The sequence below is a fragment of the Plectropomus leopardus genome, chromosome 2 (assembly GCF_008729295.1).
Source record: "Plectropomus leopardus isolate mb chromosome 2, YSFRI_Pleo_2.0, whole genome shotgun sequence".
Classification (NCBI taxonomy): Eukaryota; Metazoa; Chordata; class Actinopteri; order Perciformes; family Serranidae; genus Plectropomus; species Plectropomus leopardus.
The window spans coordinates 8,232,121-8,260,065 of NC_056464.1; the positions used below are offsets into that span (position 1 = coordinate 8,232,121).

Sequence of the window (27,945 nt, forward strand, 5' to 3'; positions counted from 1 at the left end):
CTCAGTGGTATTAGACTCCATGAGGCCAGTGGGGCTGCCTTACCTTATTATCCTCCTACAACGTTTTCATCAATCAATAGTGTGGAGCTGACATTTGTCATATTATTGGGGATTTGCTGGTTTCAAATGTAGACATTTTGCAGCCAAGCTTTAAATAGCCCGCTGACCGCAGAATATTTGGTTGAGAGTGTGACAGGGAAAGTGAGGTGCTGCCAAGAAGTGTGTGTGCGGTTTGTAGGAGTGTGTGTGTGTGTGTGTGTGTGTGTGTGTGTGTGTGTGTGTGTGAGTGGAAGACTGTTTATGTGTGTGTTGGAGAGGAGTGGGGGGTGACTGGGGAGGGCATTAGTGAATGGCTTTGCTATTGCATCCTCCCAGGAGACCTCTAAAACACACATTGTCCCCGTACGCACACACACACAGTACCTTAGCAGCGCACTAAACCCGCCTCCTTCATCCCCAAAAAACTCCCATCTCGCTGCCATACCTCTATATCCTCGCACCGCCCCTCAACTAAAGTCAGCACACACTCTCTGCTCTGCCAGACGCACCGAGAGACGGTGGTGTGTGCAGAGGGGCCGTGCGTATTTACGCTCAGAGTGCAGTGTGCATGTGTCGGGGGAGACTTGTAGAGACCGCGGCGCGCTGACAGGAGAGCCCCGCGTGTCCAAGAGCGGGACCCGGCATCGGATGATAAGCTTTAGGAAAGGAGGAAGATCTACCAGAGCTGTTCGTGCATTTTGGCTTTTATTGACTGCTTATCCACACGCTGTCCCGGTTGGCGTTAACGCGCAGCTGAGAGAGAAAGCAAACAAGTCGATTAAGAAGAAGAAGGGTCCGATTCAGCCCGAGCGGCTCCAGAGTTTTGATCGTATTTTTAGCATCCCTCTCTTTCCCCTCTCCCCGTCCCTTCTGAGTGCGGAGTGGCAGAGGGAGGGACGGGAGAACTGCGCGGACGGACCGTGAAGCTGCGCGCCTCCCCGGTGGATGAGCCACTGGATGCGGCGCGATGGATTAACAGATAGCTGCGGACCCTGCACCTTCCTCTGTTTTCACCGCCGACCCCCTGTCCACCTTGGGATTATTTCAGCTCTCACCAACCCTCCTCAACCTGCCTCTCGAGATGACCGAGGAATATGTTTTGCGGTGCGTCCTGATGCTCTGCTGCGCGCTCCTCTCGGCCAACGCGAGTAACTGGCTGTAAGTTGAACTTTTCTACTCTTGATTTAGACAGCATCTCTGACTCGTTTTCTCCTCCGCTGTTATCATTCACCTGACCTCCTCCTGCTCCTCCTCGTCTTCACATGTCCACTCTTCTTCTGCCCTTTTCCCCTGCAGCTCAGCGGCAGCTCAGGTTAATTGTTAACCATCACACACACACACACACGAGCGCACGCTCTCCCTCTCCCTCTCTGGCCTAGACTTAATAACTCACCAACACCGCTACATCCCCCCGCAGAGACCTAAAAAACGTCCCCCACAAGTGAAAAAGCACATGTTCCTTTTGGAAAGGTGCATGTGTCACAATAGATGAAATTTCATTTCTTTATTCATGTGAAAAATAAGTTTTATGTGTGAAACGAATATATTAAATGGCAGGTGGATGTGTTACATTAATTCGCGTAGCCTCTGGTGTCAGATGGGATTTTTAATAAAATATCCTCTGTATTCATACTCTTGCCCTGATAACCCTCAGCCCATAGGCGTACATTTTGATTGGAATGAAGGGGACATCTCTCCCCCTCAATGCTTAGAGCATGTCCTTCCCCTCAATAAATAAATAAATAAATAAATAGCAGTAAATAAATAGCAGAGAACTTTTATTTTGACCATATTAAACATTTCCACCATAAATTGATGCAAAGGGGCACAAATTAGTGCAGAAATATTCACCAGAAGGTAGAAAATGAAGTGTCTGATGCTCAAAATTTCCTGCCCCAAAGCCCCACTTTCATTTTTGTGCCCCCCAATGCTGATTAAAACTTACACTTTTTTAATTTGTTCATATGAACCCAATATCAAAATATTTTGGAAATGATGCTGCCAGGACTGAAGGAGTTAAGTTTGTTTTGTGAGTTCAGCCTGTAAAACTTAATGTGCTAATTTCCTTGTAAATGGCAAGAACAAATTGTGTAACTAAACAAATTTTCACTTTGTAGACCCTTTAAAAGAACCATGCGGAATTAAACCTCTGACCTGTATCTTTAAAAACATTTTTTTTTTTCATAGTCTCAATTTCATATTTTATCATCATCATTAGTAAAAGTCATTATCGGTTGAGACATAGATGGATGCTGATGCTGTTAATATTAGTAAGGTTGGCCTATTCAGCTGCATTTGGGCTTAAGAAACCATTTAAAAATGAGTATTATATAATAACATTAAAATACATAAATATCCCAGCGAACTATTGGTGCCTGAGTACCTCATGAATATAAAGTGATAATAAAAAATACCTAAAATGCCTAGGTAAAGTAGAATGAGACCACTATTAGTTTAACACTGAATTCTGCAATCAGACACCAAGTGTAAATATGAATGTAATAGTAAAAATATAACGACATCCCAGGATGAGGAAAAATTAAAAGTTCAACAAGGTCATAACACTCACAGACGAATGTCAGCCCATGTAGGAATATGTTATTATTTATTTGTTGTGGAAGGTGATAGCAGTCAGAGTGCAGTGGCTCTAACACACAGTGTGACTCTGTAGATGAAGTGTGCAGTGCCACCTCTTCCTGGGGCCGGTTGGTTGGGTCGCATGTGTGTGCCTGCTCTCCCGGCAGCCTGTGGGAGGTGGTTAGGTGGGTTTCTGCATTCCTCCGCAGGCTCCGCTCCATTTTCTGCTGCCATTCATTCCTCGTAGCTTCAGCAAATTTACAAGCAGAACTCATCATTTAGCGACGACCTTCTTGTTCTCTTCGAGAGAACAGAGGCTCGGTGGCAAGAATTATACCTGACATTGAGAGTAAGGAATTGTGTCATATAATAGTATCTATCAAAGTCCTCCAGTAGGGGGTTAAATTGTGGCTTCTGAGCTAAAAGTTACCGTATTTTGACTTTTGTATTTATCTTTTTATTACACTTCATTTCTCTGCATTAATACCTTTGCAAGCTTTATAATAAGATCACTAGAGTCTTGTGTGTTTACATCTGGCTGTTGCTGGAGACGACCTAACTGATATCATTGACCAATCCATCCGAATAAATCAAATTACAGCCTTGCCAAACTGCACTGTCTACCTTGAACTCTGTCACTGAGTGCAGGGTAATTGTGCTGTTTGGGGCTGAAGGCGTGGTGACAGCAGCAGGGAGCAGGCATGTACAGGCAGGCTGCTGAGCTGCCAGTCTGCTCACACTGTTGAAGAAAATGTGTGTGGGGCTGTGTGGACTGTATCTCAGTCCTCAACACCTCAACAAACCCACAAGCTTCAGTTTCACCTCCACACAGCAGCAGGTACACTCAGGGTCAAAGGATGGGGAGCAATTAGGAGAGAGATCAAAGGATCGTAAAACATACAACAAGCCTGCTGTGGATCCACAGCAGTTTACAGGACTGTTTATTGCAATTAGTCAAATGAACATCTATCTGTATCATTGCTAATTGTACTGCTTTATCTCTCTCATGTCAACCATTTAAACTGTGAAGAGACAACCATACACCATGGCTGCACAGCTCAGGGATCAACTGGTTATGTTGGCTAGTATTTTTACAGCAATATGATATAATAAGCAACAGTGTGGCCATTGAAAACGTGTATAGTATTTCTTTATCTAAAGGAGTCTGTGGGTACGCTGACATGCACTCTAATTTTCCACTATTTTTCCGACAGTACTCCAAATTTGATACGGGTCTTGTTAACAGCCGTTTGGATAATCTGAATTGGAACTTATTCCAAATACCACTTTCTGATAAAAGGTCCAGTGTGTAGATTTTAACGGGTATATACTGGCAGAAATGGAATATGATATTCATTACTGTATTTTCATCAGTGTATAATCAGCAGAATATAAGAATAGTTGTGTTTTCATAACCTTAGAATGAGCCGTTTATATCTACAGATGGAGCGGGTTCTCTTCCTTGCCGTTGTGTTTCTACATCAGGCCAGAACGGATAAACTAAATACTGGCTCTAGATCGGGTCATTCACATTTTCACAGTTGCTGTCATAGTTTTCCTACATATTTGGCACATGGGAAAAGTTTCACTTGGTTGCAGTCTACAACCTCACCATTAGATGTCACTAAATCCTACACACTTGAACTTTAAGACATGGGATATGCTGGTATTATTCGGGTTTTAATAGCATTCTTTGGACATGTTTAGGCTACAGCGCATGTGGAATATGTGTTTGAATTTAGTTTTTTAAGCGCAGTTTGCAACACATGGCATCCCACCTGCTACGGTCAGCTCTGTGTGTTGTCATGATTACATAAACCAACTATCCAACAGTTTGCTAGACTTTGGGATCGAGATGCTTGTCCAAAGAAAATGCCAAGTTTCTAGTCAGAAGTGAGGCACTTCAAGCCTACTTTAAAACATTACAAAACACTTGGATTCAACAGGATCACCAGGATTAACAGGATTTTGAATATGCACAAATATCTCAACACTGACCCGGACCAGGACTTTTGACTTGTTGTCTGTGTTTGGAGACAACACATTTCTTAGAAACTGAGCTTCAATTTAAAGAAAAAAAAATGTTTTTCCATTTCAAATAGCAAAAATGATATCGACCATTTTGTTTTCCAAACAGAATGTTCCAAAGTGCATATAACTTAAAAAGAAAAGAAAAAAAACACATAGCATAATATCACAGAATTGAAAATATATGAATGACTCAATTTTGACAAAAAATGTCAGAACCTTATAGTTAAAGGGTGACAATGTTTCACTGTAGCCAGCAATAGCACGTAGAAGCTAAAACAAATCAAAAAATGAAACAAATAAAAAAGGGGTAAGCTATAGATTTAATAATGATTGGTCAAAATGAAATTGAAGTAGCGGAGGCTCAGATAACCTGACTTTTACTGCAGAGTATGAGTGAAGCTTCAAAAACACAAGATCCTACATGTCATATAATGCAACTTGAAAGCATTTTTCATTCATTAATTTCTGCCTGCCTTGTCTTTGAAGTGGCTCACATCCAGTTTGTAATAAACCCTTTCAGTTATAAAACTGTGGTCTCAAAACAAAGTAGAGAGGATGACATCACTATGACATCATCTGGGTTATTTTCTGACCTGATAAAGCTCGTCCACAGACAATGAAGACATCATACAGCTGTTGTCACATGATGAGTAGCAATCCTTATGACTAGAAAACAAATCCTTGTATGTAAAAAATGGTGGAGTGCCCCTTTACTCAAGATTGACCACTTCAACTCAGGATGTTTGTCAGTTATGCATCCTGCAATTTAAGTGGCTTAGATATAACTTACCAGCAAAGTTGATTACATTTTGAACACACAGTTAATAGATTCATGATTGCATATTAAAAGTAGAAAGTGTACTCCGTTTGAGTGCAGTATTGGAATTAATCTGCAGATGCTAAGGTTCGACGAAGGACAAAATATGGCCTGCAACAGACAGTATGGCTTGTTGTTAGCCAATTTCTGAAAAACTTCAATCCCTACCGACTGATTAAGAGGAGTGAAGAGTCACATTCAGTGACAATATAAAACAGTCAAAAATAACTTTCTTTTTTTAACAATTGTAAAATAACAACCCCCAGAGGTCTTTCAGCATATAGTCATAAATGTGTACACAATATTTCGGTTGATTGGTCCAGTAGAGAGATGGATACACGCACTAACACACGTACACATAACCAAACACATGATCCCCTCCAGAGTTACACTTGGCCAAGAAAACAAGCATGGCTGAAGCTGAAAACATACCTTATGCTTTAAAAAAAGATTATGATTGTTTACATTAAACATTGTGGCAGTTGCAGTATTTTGTTATGTTTGCTCAGCGCTGTTACTGACAATTAATCACGCCAATGATCCACTTGCTCTTGCTTCTCAAATATGAATATTTCCTTCTTCTTTAAATGGAACATTTAGAGTTTTTGAACTGTAAGTCAGATATAGCAGGCAAACTGAATATTTCACCTTAGGCTCTGTGAAACTGTGACATTTTCTCTACTTTCTGTTATTTTCTATATCAAATATTTAATTTATTAAACATGAAAATATGCAGAAGATCAGTTGCTAATGAACATATTTGTTAGTTGCATCCCTCTGTTGGAGTAATATGACAGATGGTCACTGTTGCTCACATGAAACATTTCTGAAAATCAGCATTCACTGACTTTGCTTCAGAGCAGCTAACATGTCACTCTCAGCTGTTTGTACGTCACATTAAACCACAGTCTGTTTGTTTACCTCACCTGCAGCTCTGCCTGTGCCTGTCACCTTTAGCCCGTGAGCCAGGATGCGATCACTTTGCCAAATCTCTGTGGTTGCTGAGTCATGTTTAGTGTCCCGCTGCCGAATAGGGATTTGAATGCTACTTTTCATTAATTTGTCCGTCATCACCCTCCTCCTCCTCTTCCTCCCCTTGCCCAGCTCGGACTCGTTTTGCTGCACCTGCACACTGCTCCGGGACTGCTGCTGCTGCTGTGTGTGTGTGTGTGTGTGTGTGTGTGTGTGTGTGTGTGTGTGTGTGTGTGTGTGTGTGTGTGTTTATGATTATTTTTTTTAGCTTGTAAATTGGCATCTTACCCAACGGTGGCACACACTCAGTAATTACCCCACTGACCGCACAAGAATGGCAGTTACTTACAGTGCACCACGCACGATCCAACCCACACACAGACGCACTAACAGCTAAACACAATATTGCAGACAGATTGCGCACACGTGTGTGTTTGTGTGTGTGTATGTGTGTGTGTGTGTGTGTGTGTGTGTGTGTGTGTGTGTGTGTGTGTGTGTGGCTTTTGAAATCAAATCAAATAATCTAGGAATGTACTGGCGACTGAGAAATTAAATGAATGGGAGCTCGCTGAGAGCTTCACTTTAATCAAGAAGAAATTCAGTTGTTTTAACCATTTCAGTCACTTAAAGCATTTAAGGGGTTTTATAGTAGAGGTGTAAATGTAAGAGATTCTATTCTGTAGTGATGGACATAAACCCAGATACTGTAATAACACTATCAAATGTTGACATTAATATTTGTCTGTACTTATAGGTCCAGCAGAGCTTTCGGCAAAATGACAATGTTAGCATGCCAAAAGCTAACTATGACAATGCTAATGCATGTTTACCATTGTCATCATCTTTTTTAAGCATGTTAGCATGCTAACATTTGTGGACGATTCAAATGTCATCGCTTTTGCAAGTATAGGTTCATAAACTATAGTATTGAACAGATTAACATATCGGAAGCACCCCTGTGGCTTTGGAATTAAGAAGCCGACACTGCTTTGGTTAAGGTGGAGTTTTGGCACAAAAAGATAGGCTAGGGTTAAGGGAATACCATGGTTTGCACAGGCCAAATGGGCCTTGCCCTGGGGATTGTTGTGCTGGGAAGGATTGTGGTTTAGGTTAAAATGGTTAGTCTGCTTAATTAAATTAGTCAAACATAAAGGCTAATACTTTGTTATTTATGGTTAGGGAACTCAAAACATTTTTCAAAATTTTCTTGACCCATGCTTCCCGATCTCCTCCCTCTGCAGACTGTGTTTCTCTGTTATAATGTCACTTGACTCCCTCCATTGATCCAGACTGAAATGGCTCAGCAACTATTGAATTTATTGACATGAAATTCTTGTACAGCCATTAATTGCCCCCAGAGGACGAATTATTATTATTTTGGTAATTCCCTGACTTTTCCTGTGTTTTTGTGTTGCACTGGTACAGTAATATTTTTCACGTTTCATTGAATAATATTTGGCTGTTTTACATACAAAAACTATTGCGGACAGTCTGAGAAGTACACAGTTGCTGCTCAATCTTTATATTACAATGCAAACTTGGTAACAATCCACAATCATGTTACTCATCACAGCCACATGTCTACCTCTATTGTAATTAAAATGTGGAACTCTGAGCCAAACTTTGGCCACACACATAAGAAAAGGTGACACGTGCAGTTGTTTCTTCAGTTACCTGTTTTCAAGGAGACACTAATGGATAGCTGGAATGAACAGTCCTGAGGGAGTTATTAGCAAGGAAAAAGTTTTAATTGATCGATGATCTAACATGCCACCTGATTTACAATACAGTAGAAACTGTAGGATGATGAATTATAATGACACATGTAATATGCATATGACCACAGAGTTTTCTGTGGTTACTCTGCAACACTTTGTGCTGGTTGCAGAATATGGAACGAGTGGATCTGCTGTGCATAGTTGTAGACTGCAGATGGAACAGATACCTGCTGCATTCAGATTACTATAAAGAGTCACCAGAGTAAAGACATGGTCTTTAGTATTGGCTGCCTATTAACTGTTGTTTATTACAGAGCTGGTGACATTCATTAAACTTGATTCTGCCCCAATGGCAATAATGCTATGGTTGGAATAAAACAATTTGTGATCACAACAGCTGGTTAGAAATCAAGCATAAGTAGAAGTTCATCAAGGGTCCTTCACCGAATCAAGTGATAGATTATCAACACTCTTTTTGGCACCAACATTTCAGTGCACTACTGGACTGACATATCCACACCGAGGTACCCCAGTGGCGCAATCAAGGAAATAACCTCAGTGCACCATAGTTGACACCAACAGTGAGCTTTTTACCAAATTACTCAATCAAATGTTTCCTTGTCTCTGAAAACGCCGTCCAGACCTGTCGCAGAAGCGTAGCACCCGCCCTCTGGTTTCCCTCCATGTTAACAGTGTTAGCTCTGTCAACACTTTTACCTTTGTTAGCACTGTTTATTAAGTTAGCACTGTTGCTAGCTGCCAGTTCAGCCATCTCCATGTTGAGAGCATTGTGCAGACAATTCTGCCCCAGACTCTGAATTATTATAGATATGCTGTGAATGTTGCTTACAACTCCTACAAAAAGTTAAAAAAAAAAAAAAAAAAAAAACTTAAACACTGATGTAAGAGAAAGTAATCATAGTGGTAGTGAATAATTACTTTCACCACTGCTGTGGCAAAAGAAGAATTACATCTGGCCTCTGGCCTTGCTCACTTTCCATTATTTGTTTAGTTAAACTGTCATGAATCAGCTCTGGATAAAGGATTAGAATCCTCATTTATTTGCTCAGGAGAGGACATCCCCTTTAAAACCTAGAAAGAGTTGAGTGTTTGCTTTTGAAACACTTCATTTTCAGCAGGGAACAGAAGGTTCAAGTTTGGATGCCGTTTGCTACCGTCAACATGAAGCAAAAGATTCAGCAGCAAAGAAACCAGAATATAAAAATGAATGTGGATGGAAGTTCATAGTGTCACTAAATGTTGTGGTTTAGGCAGAATATGATTTTCCCTGTAAATTACCAAATACACTGTACATTTACTCAACATCTCCAGCGGCATCATGGTTTTACCAATATCAATGATAACTTAATAACAGCACGTCACAGATATCTCATAATACACTATAGGATTAGAAGCACTGTGTCTCCTTCTCAGTGTCTCTTTGTCTCTCTGCTTCTTTGTGTGTGTTAAGTATGTGATCATACATGCATATGTGCTGGACATCCATGGTGAGGTGCTAAAGAGATGGCAGCTGATGAGTAACCAGAGAAAGCAGAGACCTTGGCATTGCGGTACAAACTGGCGCCTCACACTTCTTTCAAACACACACACACACACGCATATGTGGTAAAGCTGCGGCATGTTATTTCGAGCCCTCTTGTCACCAGAGTGTGTACAATTATCATGACACACTTGGAGCCACCAAGAATCGCTCACGATGACCAGATTACAGGCAGGACAGCTTGGGTTGATGAGGAAACACCACGGTCGCTGAAAGATAAGAGACAGCTCTGGCAGATCCACTGAGAGATGCAAAGGGCTTTTAGGAGCTATAACATACCCTCTGGCTGCCATGTGCTCCTGGGCAACAATGGCTGTGAACAGCTGATTGCATTTCTGAATGTATACCCCATCTTTTGTTAGATGTATGCAAAAGTTTTCATTGTGAGACCTGGAGAGAGATGTAAGTGAGAGAGACAGTTGCATACAGGTGTTCTTGAAACAACTGGAAGGTATTTGCCTGCTCACCAACACAGCCAGCAGCTTCAGTAGCAGCAGTGACATTGACATACAGCTCATTGAGGTAATTTAAGGTCCAGAGTGTGGGATTATGGAGTAAGCAGTAAGCAGTTTTATTTTTTGGGAGGGGGGGGGGGGGGTGTTTACATGAAAAATGCATCCCCCTTGTTAACTGCCTGTTTTGTGCTCCAAATCTTAAGCGAAATATGTCACTTGACTGTGACAGAGCCCAGATTTTGAAAAAATGTGAAAGAGTGAAAACTCCACAGGAAAGCTGGGGGTCACTTTTACTTTTTGCCAACAAGGTAACTAAAACAAGCATACCCAGCAACATGGCAAAGAAAAATAAGAAAATATTCAACTGCTGTCTCTTTGACGAACAAAGTGATGCTCGTTTTGACACCGTTTTGATTCTTTTGATTGGTGGACCATTAAGGACTAAAGGAATATAAGGAATGAACTAGCCCATTCTCATTCTGAAGTCGTCAAGCACTGCTGCTTTCACATCTGCATGATGTGCAGCTGGTCAGTGTCAGCTGACAACGTGGCCTGACAGGACTGTTCGCAGTGTTATTATACTCTGCCAGATGGCACCTACCACAGAAGCATGATATGTGGACGGGAAGCATCTGTTTGAGAACACGGCTAGATGGAAAGTGTCGGGTCCATATTCCGCCGAACTGGGTCAAGTTGAAACGCTCACGGTAATGATGCAATATAAGGAGCACGAAGGTCCTTATAGGGATGGGCGAGAGGGGCAGTGGATGGATCCAACAAACCCCGGACATTTAAGTGGGAGTCGGGTGTTTGCTTCCTGCCTGAATGTGATGGGTTTATTTTTCTACACCTTACCTTGTGCCTCTTTTGCGTGAACCTAATCATCTGTGCCAGCATCGCGTTGGCAGTGCAATCCCACCATGTGCTTTTATTGACATCCCGGCATTGGTAGCGGAATACCAGAATGTCAATAGCAGATGGTGGAGGATACCTAGAGCATAATATGTAGAAGCGGATGTCCACTGCAAATAAGATGTGACTACTTTGGATGAGAACCTGTTGAATGAACACATATTCAGACTTTAGTGCCACTTCAAGGGTTGGGAGTCAGCACCTTTTATAACCAAAACTTTGGTGATTTAAAACCAAACAAAAGCCCCAAATCACCCAAAATCAAGATGCTGAAAGAAATCCATGTTTATCTGGAAGTGGGTTGACAAACGCTTTTTAAATCAAGTCCGTGTTCAGGGCTAAAACCCCTTGATTTTTACTGGAGGGGAGCTTGGAACTTGACTTTGGTTACAAACAAATTTGTCTTTTTACCTTTAGAAATTAGTAATTCATTTTTCTTTGCCTTAAAATTTGTTTTAAACATGTAAAAGTAAGGGATTCTGTTCTGTTCAGTTTAGCAATGATGACTAGGTACCAGATAGGTGAGAACCATGCTGAAAATTTCTAACCTCATACACAGAGAGTTCTTTATCCATACGAAGTTGTGTACAACTCACAGTTTATACATGTGTGTTAACTGTGTAAATAGTTGGCAGGAGTGTAAATGGTGCATGTCTAAACCTGCTCGCTGCACATGAATAATTTCACTTTAACAAGCTTATCTCCTTATCTATCAGAACTGAGTGTGAAAATAAAAACAACCATAAATTCATCTTTGACACTGTGGAAAAACACATCAATTATGCAATCACATTCTTTCCAGCTCATCCACGATATTGGCAACATAAGAGATCAAACCATTAGTCTAAGCTGCTGTAAAGCCATCTTGCTCCTCTTTAATTTAAACCTGACAAATGTCAAATCATCCAAAATTAAAATTGCATATGGGACCCTATTGCTCAAAATGTCCAACCTTTACCGATTCTGTCCCCATCACAAACTGTAAAAGCTATAATTAAAATTAATCCACCAAATATATATCTTCTACTTCATGCATTGTTATTGCATCCACACATAGGCTTTTTGGTTGATTCTACTATTCTCATCAATATAAAATCATCATCTATGTAAAAACATGGCTGGGTGTTTCCAGCAAGAGCTCAGACAAGCTGACTGTACCAGAGCTAACCAAGTGACTAATGAAGAAAGTCAAAATTCTTGCAAGCTTGGATATTATTCTCGGGAGTTGGAGACCAAAACATATAAGCTAAAAGAGCTTAGATTTGTCAGGTGTTCAAAGTCAAATGGGATGATATTATTGCTCTTTGTTCACCATGTAAGTAGGAAGTTGCTGTAAGGGGGTCATCATCAGCCCAATAACCAGAATAAATGGTAGCCTCGTGCATTTCTGCAAATCATGGATACATTACATTTGCACATTATAAAACAGAAGATACAACAACGCTGTGATAAATGTGTGGCTATTATTAGTGGCACAATTCCACCTGAAAACACAATGATTACTTGGTACAAAACATACACTTTCTGTGGCACTATCGCTGGTGGAAACACAGCAATGGCTCACTAAAAAACACCCATGTTTAGTGGCTTAAAAAGTTTTGTTGTTTGTTGGTCTCAAACAGTCGTCTGCAACTTTGCACCCTCGGCTTTATACCACCCCCTTCACCTCCTGATGACGTAATCAGCTCATAAACTATTTGTCTTTAGAGATGTTAATGTGATTCCTATGAAATGTACAAATGCAATGTATCCATGGTTTTCAGAAACTTACAATACCAACATTTTCCTCTTGCAACAGGGCTACAATAATCTGACAAGAGGTACACCAACTCAGCTTTTAGACCCTTCTAAGTTATCTGGCTAAGACTTGTGGAAGGCGATCACTTTCCCTGTAATAGCATGGATGTGACTTACATATTAATGCTCAATGAAATGACAAGATACCTAAATATTACTATCAAATACATTACAAGTAGATTCTCATTTAACAGAAAAAGACAGAATAAACATGTTTGAGGTTTTTTGAAAGTCATGAGAAAAACCAAATGAGAAAATACAGTGACAATTAGAAGCTGTAACTCTGCAAACATGTGATGTTTTACATCCTGAAATTTGCTTAATCAAAAGCTGATTTGATCATGCATGGTTATTGTCTTTGTCCAACTAAGATACATCTTTTGCCAGCTTAACCATAGACCAGACCAGCATTGCATTATTGTCAAGGTTGAGCCCCGACGCTGTTCAGGCTGTTCTCATGCACTGTTTGTATGTATACCTACGAAAATTAATGCATCACAATTGGTATAGAACCCTCATAATCAAGAAGTAGTAAAAAGACCAAGAGGCTGTATCAGGAAGCAGGTCGGGGTGGTGGATTGGTCAAGCAAACACAGGACTTTCCTCTTAGAGACCAGTAAATGGGACCATGTAAAACTCTGAGGTATTTTAAGGTATGTCATCACCATGTTTCTGTCCTAAACCTAACCTACATAACTGATTACCTTATCCTATGAAAAATTTCCTGAAAATTAGAAAAAAAAACAAAGCAAAAAAATTGATTAAAATAACAACAAACAAAGAAACAAGAAAATGACCTTTAAAAAAGTGCTTAAAAATAATGAGAATCTGTAAAATAATTCAAAAATACATATGACAATTACAATATCAGCGTTTTTGGACATTTTCCCTGAGCTATTTTTTAAAATAATTTTCCAAATCTACTAATTTCCTTCTTGCCTTTTTTTTTGTATGTTTTCAAGAGAAAGCAAACCCCTTTGCCTGACGTTCGAAAGTTTTTAATACTTGTGAATGCATCAGAATGCAGCACAAGAAAAGTTAGGTCAGTCCAGATTTCAAAGGGTTAATACACTTGTTATTTACAGACAACACTTAGTGTAAAAATACCTGGTGATTCAATCAAATGTGTAGCTGTCCAGGTAAGAAATATCAGGCAAACATCTTCAGTCACTGATCCACTTAGATAAAGGGACATGACAGCGATCAACAGTAATTCATGTTAATTCAAGTTATCAAGAATGCTCGAGGTCAGGTGAGGTTGGAAAACAATTGTTTAACATGCACATAAAAATGAAAAATAAATGTGGTGGAGAAATCATAAACACAGATCAAGTTGCACTGACACCTTTAGATCTTGGTTTCTCTGTCCTCAAAATGTGATCCGCGTTTTGAGGAGTAGCCATATGTTCCAGTCTGGACAATCTGATTAGCTAGTTAATTAGCTTATTTACACAAAACCTGGTCCCAGGTACACAGCACAGGATCCAGCTACAGTCAAGTCCTGCATTTAGAAACAATCAGCTGTTCACAGCTATTGTTTCTGTGAGTGCTACAGACCTCCAACATGCCGGCCAGAAGGTTTGTTACATCACCTGAAAGACGTTATGTAGTTATAGACAGAAACAAGACAATAAAAAAAAACACCACACAGAATCACTAGACAGTAAAACAGGCTGAAGACTATGGTTGGATGAGGCTGGTATGCATGAATATTAAACACACACACCCACACACACACACACTAATTGATTCCTAGCCTTTAGGGGCCACGGCACTAACACCAGGCAGGAGGTTAATTTCATGGCTTTTATTGCCACTTTTCCCAAATATGTGTGAAAGTAAGTGTGTGTGTGTGTGTGTGTGTGTGTGTGTGTGAGTGAGGGTTGTGGTGTTGGCAGAGCATGTTATTTTTAGGGGGAAATGAGCTCTAGTGGAGCCAGCAGCATATAAATACACCCAGACACACGTGTGGACACACACACACAAACACACACACACAAGCCTCTGGTTGCTCAGTGACTACGCTGACTTTCTCTTCTTATCACCTTACTGTTTCACTGTGCTCCAATTTTTCATTCCTTGCTTAAGTATTTCCTTTGACATTTTTGTCTGTCTCCTCACATCTTTTTTACCTTTAACTTTTTTCTTTGAAGATTTATATCCTACTTTTATTTTCTTTTTGTCAATGAATACATAAGAGCATGGCCACCCTCCTGGACAATCTACTGCATGTAAGCAGTGCTTTCTTTGGACTTTATTGCCATATTTTTATTAATCAGCCATGTGATATTCTGGCAAATTGTTCAGGGATAGGTCAACCATTCGGTCCATATTTCTGAAGAACCATGGTCAAAGTTATGATAAGAAAAAGGGAATCCTCAGATGACACAAGATGCAGCCACAGGTGTTTAAGGCATGTGCATCCAGACCAAGAGCATTATTTTACCTTCATAAAGGTTATATTGTTCTAAAGGTTTTACCAGCATTTTATCCACCACATTTCTATCAGTGAGACTCTCTATATTATGCAATCCAGCCACAAACTACTTGCATACAAATTACCATCATATTGAATAATTACCTCTCTGAAACACACTGAACATGACAACATTTCACAATGCTAATCACTTGTTTAAAACAGCAACCGTCAGCATCTGCACTGTTGCTGGTACAATCCAATGGTAATTGTTGTTCTGGGAGTCAAATGATCTATTCTGTAGTATGAGTATGTGTTGTATCTTCTAGATGTTGGATCATTTTTGGAGAGAAAATCTTAAAAAATGTGAAATTCATGTGTGTAATGATTCAGAAGCTGGTCAGAGGGCATCTTTAGCACACACTAAGTCTGCTCTTCATGGACAGGTGCTCACTGACATGGGATCCATAATTCATAAAGGGTCCAGAGGTCAATATGAGGCTACAATTGGTCAGAATTAGAAAGCTTTCTTCTGTGAAACTTTTTTTCTTCCTTTGAAAATAACTAAGGTCTGGTAGCTTTTCTAGGATGTTCATTCATTTATTGTCCGTAACCGCTTGTCCTTGGTCCCGGGGGGGCTGGAGTCTATCCCACCTGTCACTGGGCGAGAGGCGGGGGGCACCCTGGACAGGTCGGCAGGCTAACACATATTTTCTAGGATGTGTAAATCAATAATCCCTAACTCCCTAACTGAGGTGGCATATTAAGGCATTTTATGAATTAGCCGACCTTAATCAGATATTTCGCATAATTCATGGTTTCTAGAAATGCAGATATTTTGTTTCAAGATCATTACTCTAGATTCAGACTTAGATGTCAGTTAAATGTCTCTGTCATTATGGAATAATCTATACAAAATTGGTCTAATGCTATAGATGCAAACGTCCAAAGAATTCCCTAGAGTTGCTGGAGACTACAGGTTTAGAGGCTTTTTCCATCCTTATGAGTTTCGGGCACCTACCCAGTGTATTATGCAATCAACGGGTGTTTTTTTTAAAGAAAAATATGAGGAGACACATGATATTGGCTGTTCAGAGCAGTCTGATCATCTGAAGCCGTCAGGGGAGTCACAAAAGGTTCAGCAGGTTGGAGGGCAAGCAGAGTACCGTATTGTAGTTTAGACAGTGGCTGGAGGTAAACTGAGAAGATAGTGCCCTCTACAGGTCACTGTGTGTTTTACATACTGTAGGTGTCCACTGCAGAGGGGACAGGGAGGGTTAGCTCAGGTCACACCACAGTCACACTTGCCTTTATGTGCCGGTTAAGTCTCTGCTGCCTCTGTATTTGCACTACTGAATGTATGATGTCTTGTAAGAAAAATATTGCTGATGCAGCTAGTGAAAAACTCGTTGCAGCACTGGTTGCAGGTCTGTTAACTCTTCTACAAGCTGTGCACATTTCCTTCTTCCTCAGTAGGAAAAAAAAAAACGTTTCTTAGACTCTTTCTTGCAGCTCTCCTCCTTGCATTTCCCATCCATGCTATATTTACCTGTCACTGTGTACCTCTGCTGTGTGCTCAGTGCTGGAAAAGCAAACACGAGGATATTTTCATATAAATACACATTAGAGGTGATGGAGGCACAGAGGGTGTGCTACAGTTTGTGAGCATTTGTGTCATTTCGTGTGCGAGAGTGTGCATAGGCTACATGTGAGTGTGTGTATGTGTGTGTAGGAGTGCTGAGAAGTTTGCTGAAGCCCACGACTGTCATGCAGATGTGTCCAGCCTCTATATCCCCTCCCTCCCCTGCATTTCTCTCGTCTTTACTGTCACATTTTTTTCATCATTTAGCACTCAGTTTAGATGACTTTTTATTTGATAAAATAACTTGTTTAACTAAGATATTCAATGTTGAGTGAAAATAGTGACAGAAAGCGTGAAACTGATTGGTGGACAAATACATTTCAGACAGGAAAGTGCAGCACAATGGGAGGCAGCAATAAAGATCGTTCAAGAGGGGATTTTTTTTTAAAGCCTCTTTTTAAAAGGGAATAAAAGTTTTGTCTAAATGTAACAGGTCAGTGCACTTTTGCCATTTTCATTTAAATAATCCTCCAGCTGACTGTAAAAGGTAACTACTCTCTGTAAAGGAATACTTCACAGCAAACATATTGATTTATTGATTGATTGGGACCACATTAAAAATAACAGAACTATATCAACCATCTGTCTACAATTCTCACGCAACTTGTGCAGTATAAGTCTCATTTATCCAGTCGTATGCTCAGTGCTTTCCTAACACATGCATTTTCACTAAATATTGGAGTCTGGCTTGAAGAAAAATAGATAAGTTTTACTTTCAGTTTGGTATTAAATTTTAGGTTGTTTTTTTTTAGATTACAAATATCAGAAAATCATGAAAACAAGCTGTTCAAAAGTTGCTGAAACACAAGTCTACAAACCAAATTCCATTCAAAATCACATAAAATAATGTAAAAAAAAAAATGCACAAACTCTTTTGAGGGGCCAAAACCAACAATATTCTGGCATATTGAGAAATGTTAATAGATTTTTTTGATTTTTTTAATAGAACATTTTTTGGTAATAACAAACACACAAACAAAATATGTTTCTTGTTTTCTCACTAAAAGGTTAGATGAGAAGACTAATACCTCTGAATCCAATGAGAGTGGCCTAGAAATAGTGCAAAGCATATTATGCAACTTGTTATGAAATCCAACCTGTTTTTACACTGTTGTTGTGTAAAAAAAATATACTGTGTTAATCAATGAGCTTCAGAAGGACTTTGCAAGTGAATTTTGTTACCTTTAGACAGAGCCAGGTAAGGAGCTTCTCCCTGTTTCTAGCCTTTATGCTAAGCCAAGCTATTCACCATACACACATAAGAGATGTTTCAGTTAGTGAGGGACTTTAGTCAAATAATCGACTCAAATCAAACTTAAGTTGCAAATTTAAGGACTTTAAATGTGCATGACAAACACGAATAAAAAAACTCTTGTATTCATGACTGAAGACTTGACTTAGACTTCAGAAAGATGACTCAAAAGGACTTGACTTTGTTTCATTCGTTATTTGCATTTTTCAGGATATTGACATATTGAAAAATATGATTGGATGATTTCTGGGGCAGTGCACACAAAACTGGCAACCGGCTGCAGGCCAACAGAGTCAACACGCAAGGCAGCCATCATGGAGGAGGCTGATCCAAAAAAATAATATTTTGATTCAAGGATTATGTTGATGATGGTAATGAGAATAGAACAGCAGTGCGCAAAGTCTAAAGCTCAAAAATCACAAATCTACAGCATCCAACTTCATCTGTCACTTCAAATCCCACAAAGAAAAGTTAATGTAAGCTGGCTAACGTTTTAGCTGGTCAAACATAAGCTAGAAAGTGTTTGACCAGATCATCAGAATTTCTTATGACTTGTGACTTCCTTGACTTTACAGCATGGACCTGACTTGACTTGCTTGATTCTCACCACATTAATTTGGGATTTGACCCAGACTTGAAAGTTAAGACTTGAGATTTGCTTGTGATTTGCACTCGATGTGCGACTCCTACGTCTGTTATCAATCTTCTCTTCTAACTCTCTGCAAGGAGGCAATTAATGTAAATTAACGTAGACCTGGACCTTTAGAAACACTTTATGCCACAAAAAATGTAAGCTCAAAGGACAGTTTACCAGCTTTCAGAGTTTTCATTCAGAATGAAGATCTGGTGGTCAGTATAAGGACCTTTACACTAGATCTTTTGTTACCACTTAACTGATGATTATTATCAGAATTGTTCATTAATTTGATGTCGATCGACTCATACATGTCTGATCTTTTCTGCACTACAGTAAAGGTATTCCCTGAAAAACCGCAAGTTTTTTTTCATTGAATTGTAGTAATTCATATTTAGAAAGCATAAAAGTGGTTCAAAAGGGGATTTCTGTGTGGTATTCACCATTTTTATGTTAGCCTTTATTTCCTGTCTCCAGATAACAACCTGCGTCATAAATGTCTTCTCTGTTTAGAATGATCTCTTATTCTCAGTTTCGGCCTCCCATGAGGCCGCGGGGGGCTCTGGGTGGGAGGTATGGAGCATTCCACCTGGACTGTGGTGCATTCGCGTGTTTGTGTTGCATTACACATCGCAGCCTTCACAACACCACTGGCTCCACTGGGCTTAGGCCCCTGGGATTTAAGCACGCAACCACCAGAGGCCAGAGAGACAGAGAGGAAAGAGGGAGTGGAATGAGGATGAGATGTGGGATGATGGTGTGTGTGTGTGTGTGTGTGTGTGTGTGTGTGTGTGTGTGTGTGTGTGTGTGTGTGTGTGTGTGTGTGTGTTGCTCTGTCCTTCTATGGGTCTGTCTCCTTGTTGAGTCGTTTTGTTAACCTTGTCTCTGGGAAGCGACGGGTACGCAAAGGAGAATGAACAGATAAAGTGAAACAGGGCTGAATACACTCACACACATTCGCCCAAGGCCTGTGCTGAACATTTCCCACGCATGCACACAAATACATATCCATAAAATCACCTGAATAACAGCTTATCCAATGTTTATGAAATGTTTCCAGGGTCAGCAGGACGCCATGCAGCTGTCTGTGTCATTGTGAGTGTGGTGCTGCCCGTCAGACAGGCAGGGCTCTGTTGTTGTCTTGTGTTTTCTCCGTGGGTTGTTTTTATCGCTGTCTGATGGTCTCCCAGCTGGATGCCTGAGCCCAAACGTAGCCGCCCAAGGCTCCGCTAAACAACAAAGAGGGATCAAACGCCGCACATGGCTTTGATGAAAAACTCGCTTCTGCAACGGAGCAAATCAGAGCAGCAGAGCTGAGTTGGACTGGATCCACAGTGGGGAGGGGGGAGGGGGGGGGGGGGGGGGGGGGGGGGGGGGGTGCAGATCTGGAAAGACAAATAAACTGACAGACAGTGGGGTTTAGCAAAGGTTTAGATTTACTGCAACTCAGTTTAGAAATGCTGAAATTATCAGGTTTTCTTATCACTGTTATCACATTTTCATTTTCATATCATTGTTCTTTATGATGAAAATACTTTCAGTTACTTTAAAAAAATGCTTAATTGAAGCACATCTAGGACCACAGCGTTAGGTATAACTTTTACAAAGAGGAAATAACAGAAATCTCTCAAGTGCAGGACTCTCTGCATGTATGAGCAGTGCTTGACAGCATTGTTGCTGTGGCCCGGCCGCTTGCTGCTACAGCTACTGTATTTCCACAAGTAAAGGCCAGTACTTGACTAATTTATAGATGCAGACCACGGTATTGTCAACAACACAATCTTGCAAATATTTCACAATAAAAAGCATTGTGTTGAAAACTGAAGGAATTCCGTCCACAAAAATATCATGAGCGGGCTTTTATTTTGAAACCGTGTATTTCTTGTATTTCTTCCTGTCTGCGACAGGAATATATATTGAAATGTATATGGTATAATGTCAATATGATTCTTAAATGACCATTTTTAGGGGGAAGCAGTGGTGCTTGCTGCTGGAGCCCTGTTGTTTTTGCTCAGATTTTTCTTCTTCTTTATTGCTTCTTATTATTATTTTTCTCCGCTTTAAGTGTTCATGCAGAAACTGAATACTCTTATGCCTTAAAAATGTCAAATTTTGCAACATTTTCTTAATTTTCTCCAACTACTGTCTATTTTTGCTGATAAACCCGAGCAATAATCTTTTCTACTTCTAACAGTGCTGTCACCACAAAAAGGAGGAATCTTAGAACTACTACAAAGTTTGTTCAGTCTAATAACACCTATATAATCCATTGTTATCATAGACTTATTGAGTAGTGCAGCTTTAAATAAAGTGTTGTTGGTTCATGACGTAAACAACTTTAGACACAGTCTGATGAAGGTTGGGGGGGCTTGGTGGAGCTCCTGAGAAAGAGTCAACCTCATGAGAGAGTGAGGTCACCCCTGAAGGCGGATGTGAGCGGATGTGGCTGAGATGTGGCGGAGTAGCAGAGATCGAGGTTATCACAGCGATGAGTGCTAAATACTGACACTGTCTGAAGCGGAGGAGAAAAGGAAGGCCATCAAAGAGAAGGAGTGAGAGAGAGAAAGAGAGATTATCTGAACTGTTGAGAGGAAAAGATGAGAGGGTGAATGAAGTGAAGGAGTTGTTTGACTTCTGGAAGGATTTAATTAATTATACTACCACGTTTACACATAGTCACATAATGCACAAATTCCAAACTTTTTCTACCTTTATTTCCACCTCAGGAGGAGTTGAGATGTAGCTAACAACTGATGTGTAGGCTATGTCTATGATTACAATGCCATAAAGCCTTTGATGCACTCAGTTGGTGTAAAACATTGGTGGCATGGCTTCATGTTGTGCATTATAGCTTTGTCAATAATCGGACAGCAGAATTCTCTGCAATCTGGATCTGTGCCACAGCCTGATTGAGACGGGCTAACAGGGCTTTACAGAGGTATGTGTGGTCTTGGGAACTCATAACCCGAGACTCATAAAACAAGCTTGAGAAACCTTAAGGAAAAACATGTCTGCTTGTACAGAATGATAGACTAAAAGTTAATTTTGTTGGAATTTGACTTTATTAAGGGCCATGTGATATCTAAACTCTTTCTAGCGTAGGACAAGCCTACGAACACTAAATTCATTCTTTTACAGTAAAATAGTTAGATTATCACTTTCATTCCATTTGTCCCTGTCCTTTCACGAAATTTTAAACAGTGGTGCTAAATTTTGCAATGCCAAGTTCTTTTGTTTGTTGTTTTTCACTTGAAAAGTGGTCTGCAGTGGTGTTACAGTGAGGCAGGCATCACTGCCAACTTGACAAAGTTAGCTTAAATATTTGATCATTTCAGAAACGTTGATGTGTAAATGTAATGTATCCAACATATATTGCAACGATTTCCTGATGGTGACTGAACTACATTTTTTTTAACACTATAAATAAACATACGGCAAAAGTTTCTTTGAATCTTTTAATCCAGAGTTATGTCATGTCATCTATGAAACTTTCCATTGTTTTAAAGTATGTTTTTTAGACTCAATATTTGTTTAAATGAGTACACAATGAGGAGTGTAGACACTACATAATAATGGGTTGCTTCTTCTGTGGGAGACTCACTGCCAGCTTATGCGAAAGCCTATTTCTGTCAGGTGCAGCTGGGTCTGGAGATATGAGACTGGAGTGAGGTGAGGTGGATGTGTCAGGGTCAGTGCACCCAGACTGATGCCATTTTCTCCCACATCTAAGATTGTGTGTTTGTTTGTGTGCAGTATATCTCCCTGACCTGTCTGGCCTGGAGGTGGTGTGTATGATAAACCACTTTCCCTCCTCTCAGTGTCCTCCAAAGCAGACATCTGTCCAAAACATTCCCACAACGTCATGGGAACCAAATCGTTGTACACAAGCCCTGCTTTCTCTGAATAGTGTCGTCAAATTCAGTCGTTCCAGGTTTCAAGAGGAAATATTACCTGTAACAATAATTGTACCAAAAAGACACTATGGTGTAGGTAATTTGCAGTCTTCATGTTGCTTTTGTCTCACCTTGTACCATCAGAATGATAGGCCTACTTTTAAGTTCTACTATCCAGGTACTTTCAGGTCCACCAAAGTAATCTACAATAATATACACTGTTTTTTTTCTGTCAGGTACCTGGCCAAGCTGTCATCAGTGGGAAGCATCAGGGATGAGGAGACATGCGAGAGGTTACGAGGCCTCATCCAGAGACAGGTACATACTTTTTCAGGCTGTTCTCATGCACTCTTTGTATGCATACCTACAAAAGTAATGCACCAGAATTTGTATATAACCCACGTAATCATGAAGGCAGTGATAACATCAAGAATGTGCTGATGGGAGTAAAGAAGGAAGAGTGAAAATCATTACAAGTTTGCAGGTTGGGGTGGTGTACAGATCAAGCAAACACAGGACTTTACCTCAGAAGAGCCAGGTTCATGTCCCCAGCTTGAGTAATTTTAAGGGACACTAACTTACTTAAACCTAACTCACGCAACTTTACTTTCGTAAATCTAACCCACATAAAATTACTTTTCCAAAGCTTAAACAATGCAACTTTACTGTCCTAAACATAACCTGAACAACTTTACATTAAATATGTAACGAGACGCCCAACTCATATTCATAAGATTCGCAAACCATTCTTTGCTTATGATTGCAAGATATACGAACCATGGTATGAGGATACATTGGCTTTTTTGCAATACTGGTGAATCTTTTTCATCCAGGGCAAAGTATTGTTAAAATTAGAAAGCCACTTGGTGAGCACAAACCTCTGCCAATGCCAACAGTCTTGTCTTCTAGGATAGGCAAATACGTAAAAGCAACCACTATACATATTTGGATATATTTCTAAAATCCTTAGAGTTATGTCAAAATATGAATGTGCTTGGCTTAAGTCTCATCATCTTGGCTGTGCATTTACGATGTACGAAGGACTGATTTGTTCCCCCCATTATCTCTGTTGAAGTTGATGCAGACTATTTGGATTAAAGAAGGAATATAGTTAGTTGCATGATATGTGTATTCACGTTTCCATCACTACACCTTAGTTTGGAGAAAAAAAAGGATTGGACCATTTCTCTCATGACACCACTGTCCCTGAGTCCTCCATAATGACTACTTTCTGTATAAAAATTACATGTGTAGGCTACCCCTGAGGGCTTCTGGTACCTGTGTATGTGGATTGTGATATGGAGTCATCTTATTTCTATAATTGTCTGTTTTGTCTCTATTGATCTTTACTACCATCTACTGGATTATAAAATGTGTGACTCTAAATCTGCCAAGACCAAATGCCTTATCTTGCAACGTTAACAAAAGTGATGAATAATTTGTGTATCCCCTCCATAATTTGCATCCACTCTAAAATTTAATTGGTTCTTCCTTGGCCCATGCTACACCCTTCCATCAAGTTCCATAAAAATTGGAGCCTCTGCTTTTTCTGTAGTCCTACTGACAAACAAAGAAATCAAACTGGAAACATGACCTTCTTGGCGGTTATGCAAAACTGCAGTATTTTGTGGTTTTGTGTTCTGTGTTTCTGGCTGATGTAGCTCCTGTGTGTCTCCCCTCCAGGTTCAGATCTGTAAGCGCAGCGTGGAGGTGATGGATGCAGTACGTCGTGGAGCACAGCTAGCTATAGACGAGTGTCAGTTCCAGTTTCGCAACCGTCGATGGAACTGCTCAACTCTGGAGACCATGCCTGTGTTTGGCAAAGTGGTCACCCAGGGTAAGATTAGGCACTGCAGCCATTTCTGTAACAAACACTCTGTAAGCAACTGGACACAAAAGAAACACTGATGACAGACAGCATTCCAACTGACAAACACTGTCACAAGATTTCTACCTGTGTGCATGTCATAACCCAAAACTAAATATCCTAGATATCACTTAAAACTGATTACACGTGGATTATTCCATTTTACTCTAAAATATTGTGACACTTTTTAGCTGTTTTCCATGTGTGTTGGCTCAACCAGCTCCTGCATGTTAATGTCTTGGCTCCCTCTGTGTGACTTAAATTCACTCTTTATCTGTATATGTTGTTCTGCCATTTAGAATGACAAGCTCTTTTCAGTTGCATAATGAAACAATATGACTGTGTGTGTATGTGTGTGGGTCTGTGTTTGTGCGTGTGTGTGTGTGTGTGTGTGCGTGTGCGTGCGTGCGTGTGCGTGTGCGTGCGTGTGCGTGCGTGCGTGTGTGTGTGTGTGTGTGTGTGTGTGTTAGGCACCCGTGAGGCAGCCTTTGTGTATGCCATCTCAGCAGCCAGTGTGGCGTTTGCGGTCACAAGGGCCTGCAGCAGCGGAGAGCTGGAAAAATGTGGCTGCGACCACAATGTGCATGGAGTCAGTCCAGAGGGTAGGTCTCTGTCTCTTTTACACAAACACACACTCAAACACACACACACACAAATGCAAAGGAAACAGAGGACCAACTGATCCAGTACATTTTAATGTAATTATTTTAAAAGACTAAATTATGTGACATTTTAAATGCTTATTTTATGTTGAAAAGGTCAAGACAGATATCATGGTTGCATATTAATTGTGCCAACTTATCAATATCATGCATCACAGTGAACCAACAACACAAAAGTACTGGCTGCAGAATAGAAAAGTGTTTCTATGAGATGTTTAAAGAGTGATGACAGAGCCATTCAGATAACCACTTCCTGTCTCTATCCTGATATCTTGTCACAGGGTTCCAGTGGTCGGGCTGCAGTGATAACATTGCATATGGAGTGGCCTTTTCCCAGTCATTTGTGGATGTGAGAGAGAGGAGTAAAGGCCAGTCTTCCAGTCGGGCTCTCATGAACCTGCACAACAATGAGGCTGGCAGGAAGGTAACTCACTGATGTGAAATGTGAATATGCCTTTTTATAGAACACTGCAATTCTTTCAGTATGCAACACCCAAAATGCCACAGTGGAATTTTTTGGAAAATACATTTTGCATTCCCTTTCAATTCTATTTGGATAACACTGTAAGGGCTCTGTATTTTTGTAGCTGAGGAAGATGTTTTCCGTGGGTAAAAAAGTTTCTGGACATTAGTTTAGTTTATTAGGAATAATAATTACATAGGTAGCTATGTGCTAATACACACCTGGCTCCTTAAAACAGCAGCTACACAGAGAAGAATGAAAACTAGGAAAGAGTCTAAAACAGAAAGCTCAAGACAGTCTCAAGTCATATGAGTCTGATTTTGAGTTATTTGAGAAGAGTGCAAGTCAAGTCTCAAGTCAGTCAAGATGCAAGTCAAGTCTCAAGTTTTTCCAGGATAAATTCAAGTCAAGTCTCATGTCATTCAAGACAAGTCAGACATAATTCCACATCAAGTTTTAAGTCATTCAAGACAAGCTGCTGGCAAGTCTTTCCTAATTAAAGAAAGGTTTCAAGTCAGTCAATAGAAATGCAAGTACATTTTTATATAATTGAAGACAAGTAAAAGTTAAGTGTCAAGTACATGTCAAGTTACAGGTAATTTAAGAAAAGTCTACAACATTGGACATCTCATCTCAAGTGATTTGAGATAAGTCCAAGTCAAGTCTTATGTTATTCCAGACAAGTCCAAGTCAGGTTTCAAGTCAATTAAGACAAGTCCAAGTCATTTTTTAAGTCAGCTGAGGCAAGTTCATGTCAGGTCTCAAGTTATCAAGACAAGTCAAGTTTCAAGTCAGTCGGGGAAGTTACAGTTCCAATTCTGTTCTATTAAATTTCCATTCGAGTCTTGCTATGTAAGACAAGTCCAAGTCAAGTCCTACATCATATGAGACAAGTCCAAGTCAGGTTTTGAGTCAATCAAGACAATTGCAGGTCAGTTTTTTAAGTTACCGGAAACAAGTCCGTGACAAGACTCAGGTAAATTGAGGCAAGTCCAAGTCAAATTTCAACTAATTTCAGACAAGTCCAAACCAAGTCTCAAGTCATTCAAATAAGTCTAGGTCAAGTTCCAGTCTGTTTCAAATGACTTTTCAAAGTAGTTTGTCTATTCTCACAGCCGTCAAGTCTAAATCAAATCCAACCATTTATTTTTGGGACTCAAATAATACTCAAGTCTCAAGTCTCTTATTCTTAGCACAAACAGTTAGCAACTGAGAGATGGTGCCATCCCCTGCAGCTATTTATTTTTAAATACCGTGCATTGTCATCATATTATTTCATGTTCTTTCTGCAAACTAAAGGTTTTTTGACATCTCTGCAGGCCATCCTGTCCCACATGCGCGTGGAGTGCAAATGTCACGGTGTTTCAGGCTCCTGTGAGGTAAAGACCTGCTGGAAAGCTATGCCACCCTTCCGGAAAGTGGGGAATGTCATCAAGGAGAAGTTTGACGGGGCCACTGAGGTAGAGCAGCGCAAGGTTGGCTCCACCAAAGTCCTGGTGCCTCGAAACTCCCAGTTCAAACCTCACACAGACGAAGATCTGGTCTACCTAGACCCCAGTCCAGATTTCTGCGACTATGACCCGCGCACGCCAGGTATGCTGGGCACAGTGGGCCGCCAGTGTAACAGAACCTCAAAGGCCATCGATGGCTGTGAGCTGATGTGCTGTGGCCGCGGCTTCCAGACGCAGGAAGTGGAGGTGGTGGACAGGTGCAGTTGTAAGTTCCACTGGTGCTGTTATGTAAAATGCAAACAATGCCGCAAAATGGTGGAGATGCACACATGCCGGTGACGGGAGTAAGGGGAACAGAGGGCACTGCTGATGGACAAAACAAGCACCCCACACTCCTGCTCAATTGCCATGGCCAGAGGGAGCAAAAAGGACTTTTGAATCTCCCTCCTCCCCTGCTTGAAACCACCCCACTCTCCAACTACTGGTCAACAGAAACAAACTCAGTGGCTGAGAGGCCAAATGTCATTCAGTTCATTTAATGCCACCTTAATGGATATCAGTAGATTATGCATGGGATTCCCAACAAAGCAGAGGCAGTTTGTTTCTTTTCAAATAGAGAGCATCTTTCACTTTCTGTCTCCCTCCCCCATTCTCATATTTGCTTTGTCATTGATCCTTCTTATTTTTGTAATGTTTAACTTATTTGTTGAGACTGAGGTGATTGACAGGGGATGGACCTAGAAGGAGGGAACAGACGAATGGAGATAATAAGGGACAAACTGGACC

At 40.4% G+C, this 27,945-nt stretch overlaps 1 protein-coding gene across 1 annotated transcript; it reads left to right on the forward strand.

Moving 5' to 3' along the window:
* Positions 1–612: 612 nt before the first annotated feature.
* On the forward strand, positions 613–27,945 carry wnt4 (wingless-type MMTV integration site family, member 4). The gene is given in 7 exon segments (XM_042494997.1): positions 613–1,044; positions 1,046–1,197; positions 22,953–23,034; positions 24,400–24,553; positions 25,054–25,185; positions 25,527–25,669; positions 27,028–27,945. Coding segments are annotated over 7 exon segments (1,194 nt in total). The 5' UTR covers positions 613–984; the 3' UTR covers positions 27,499–27,945.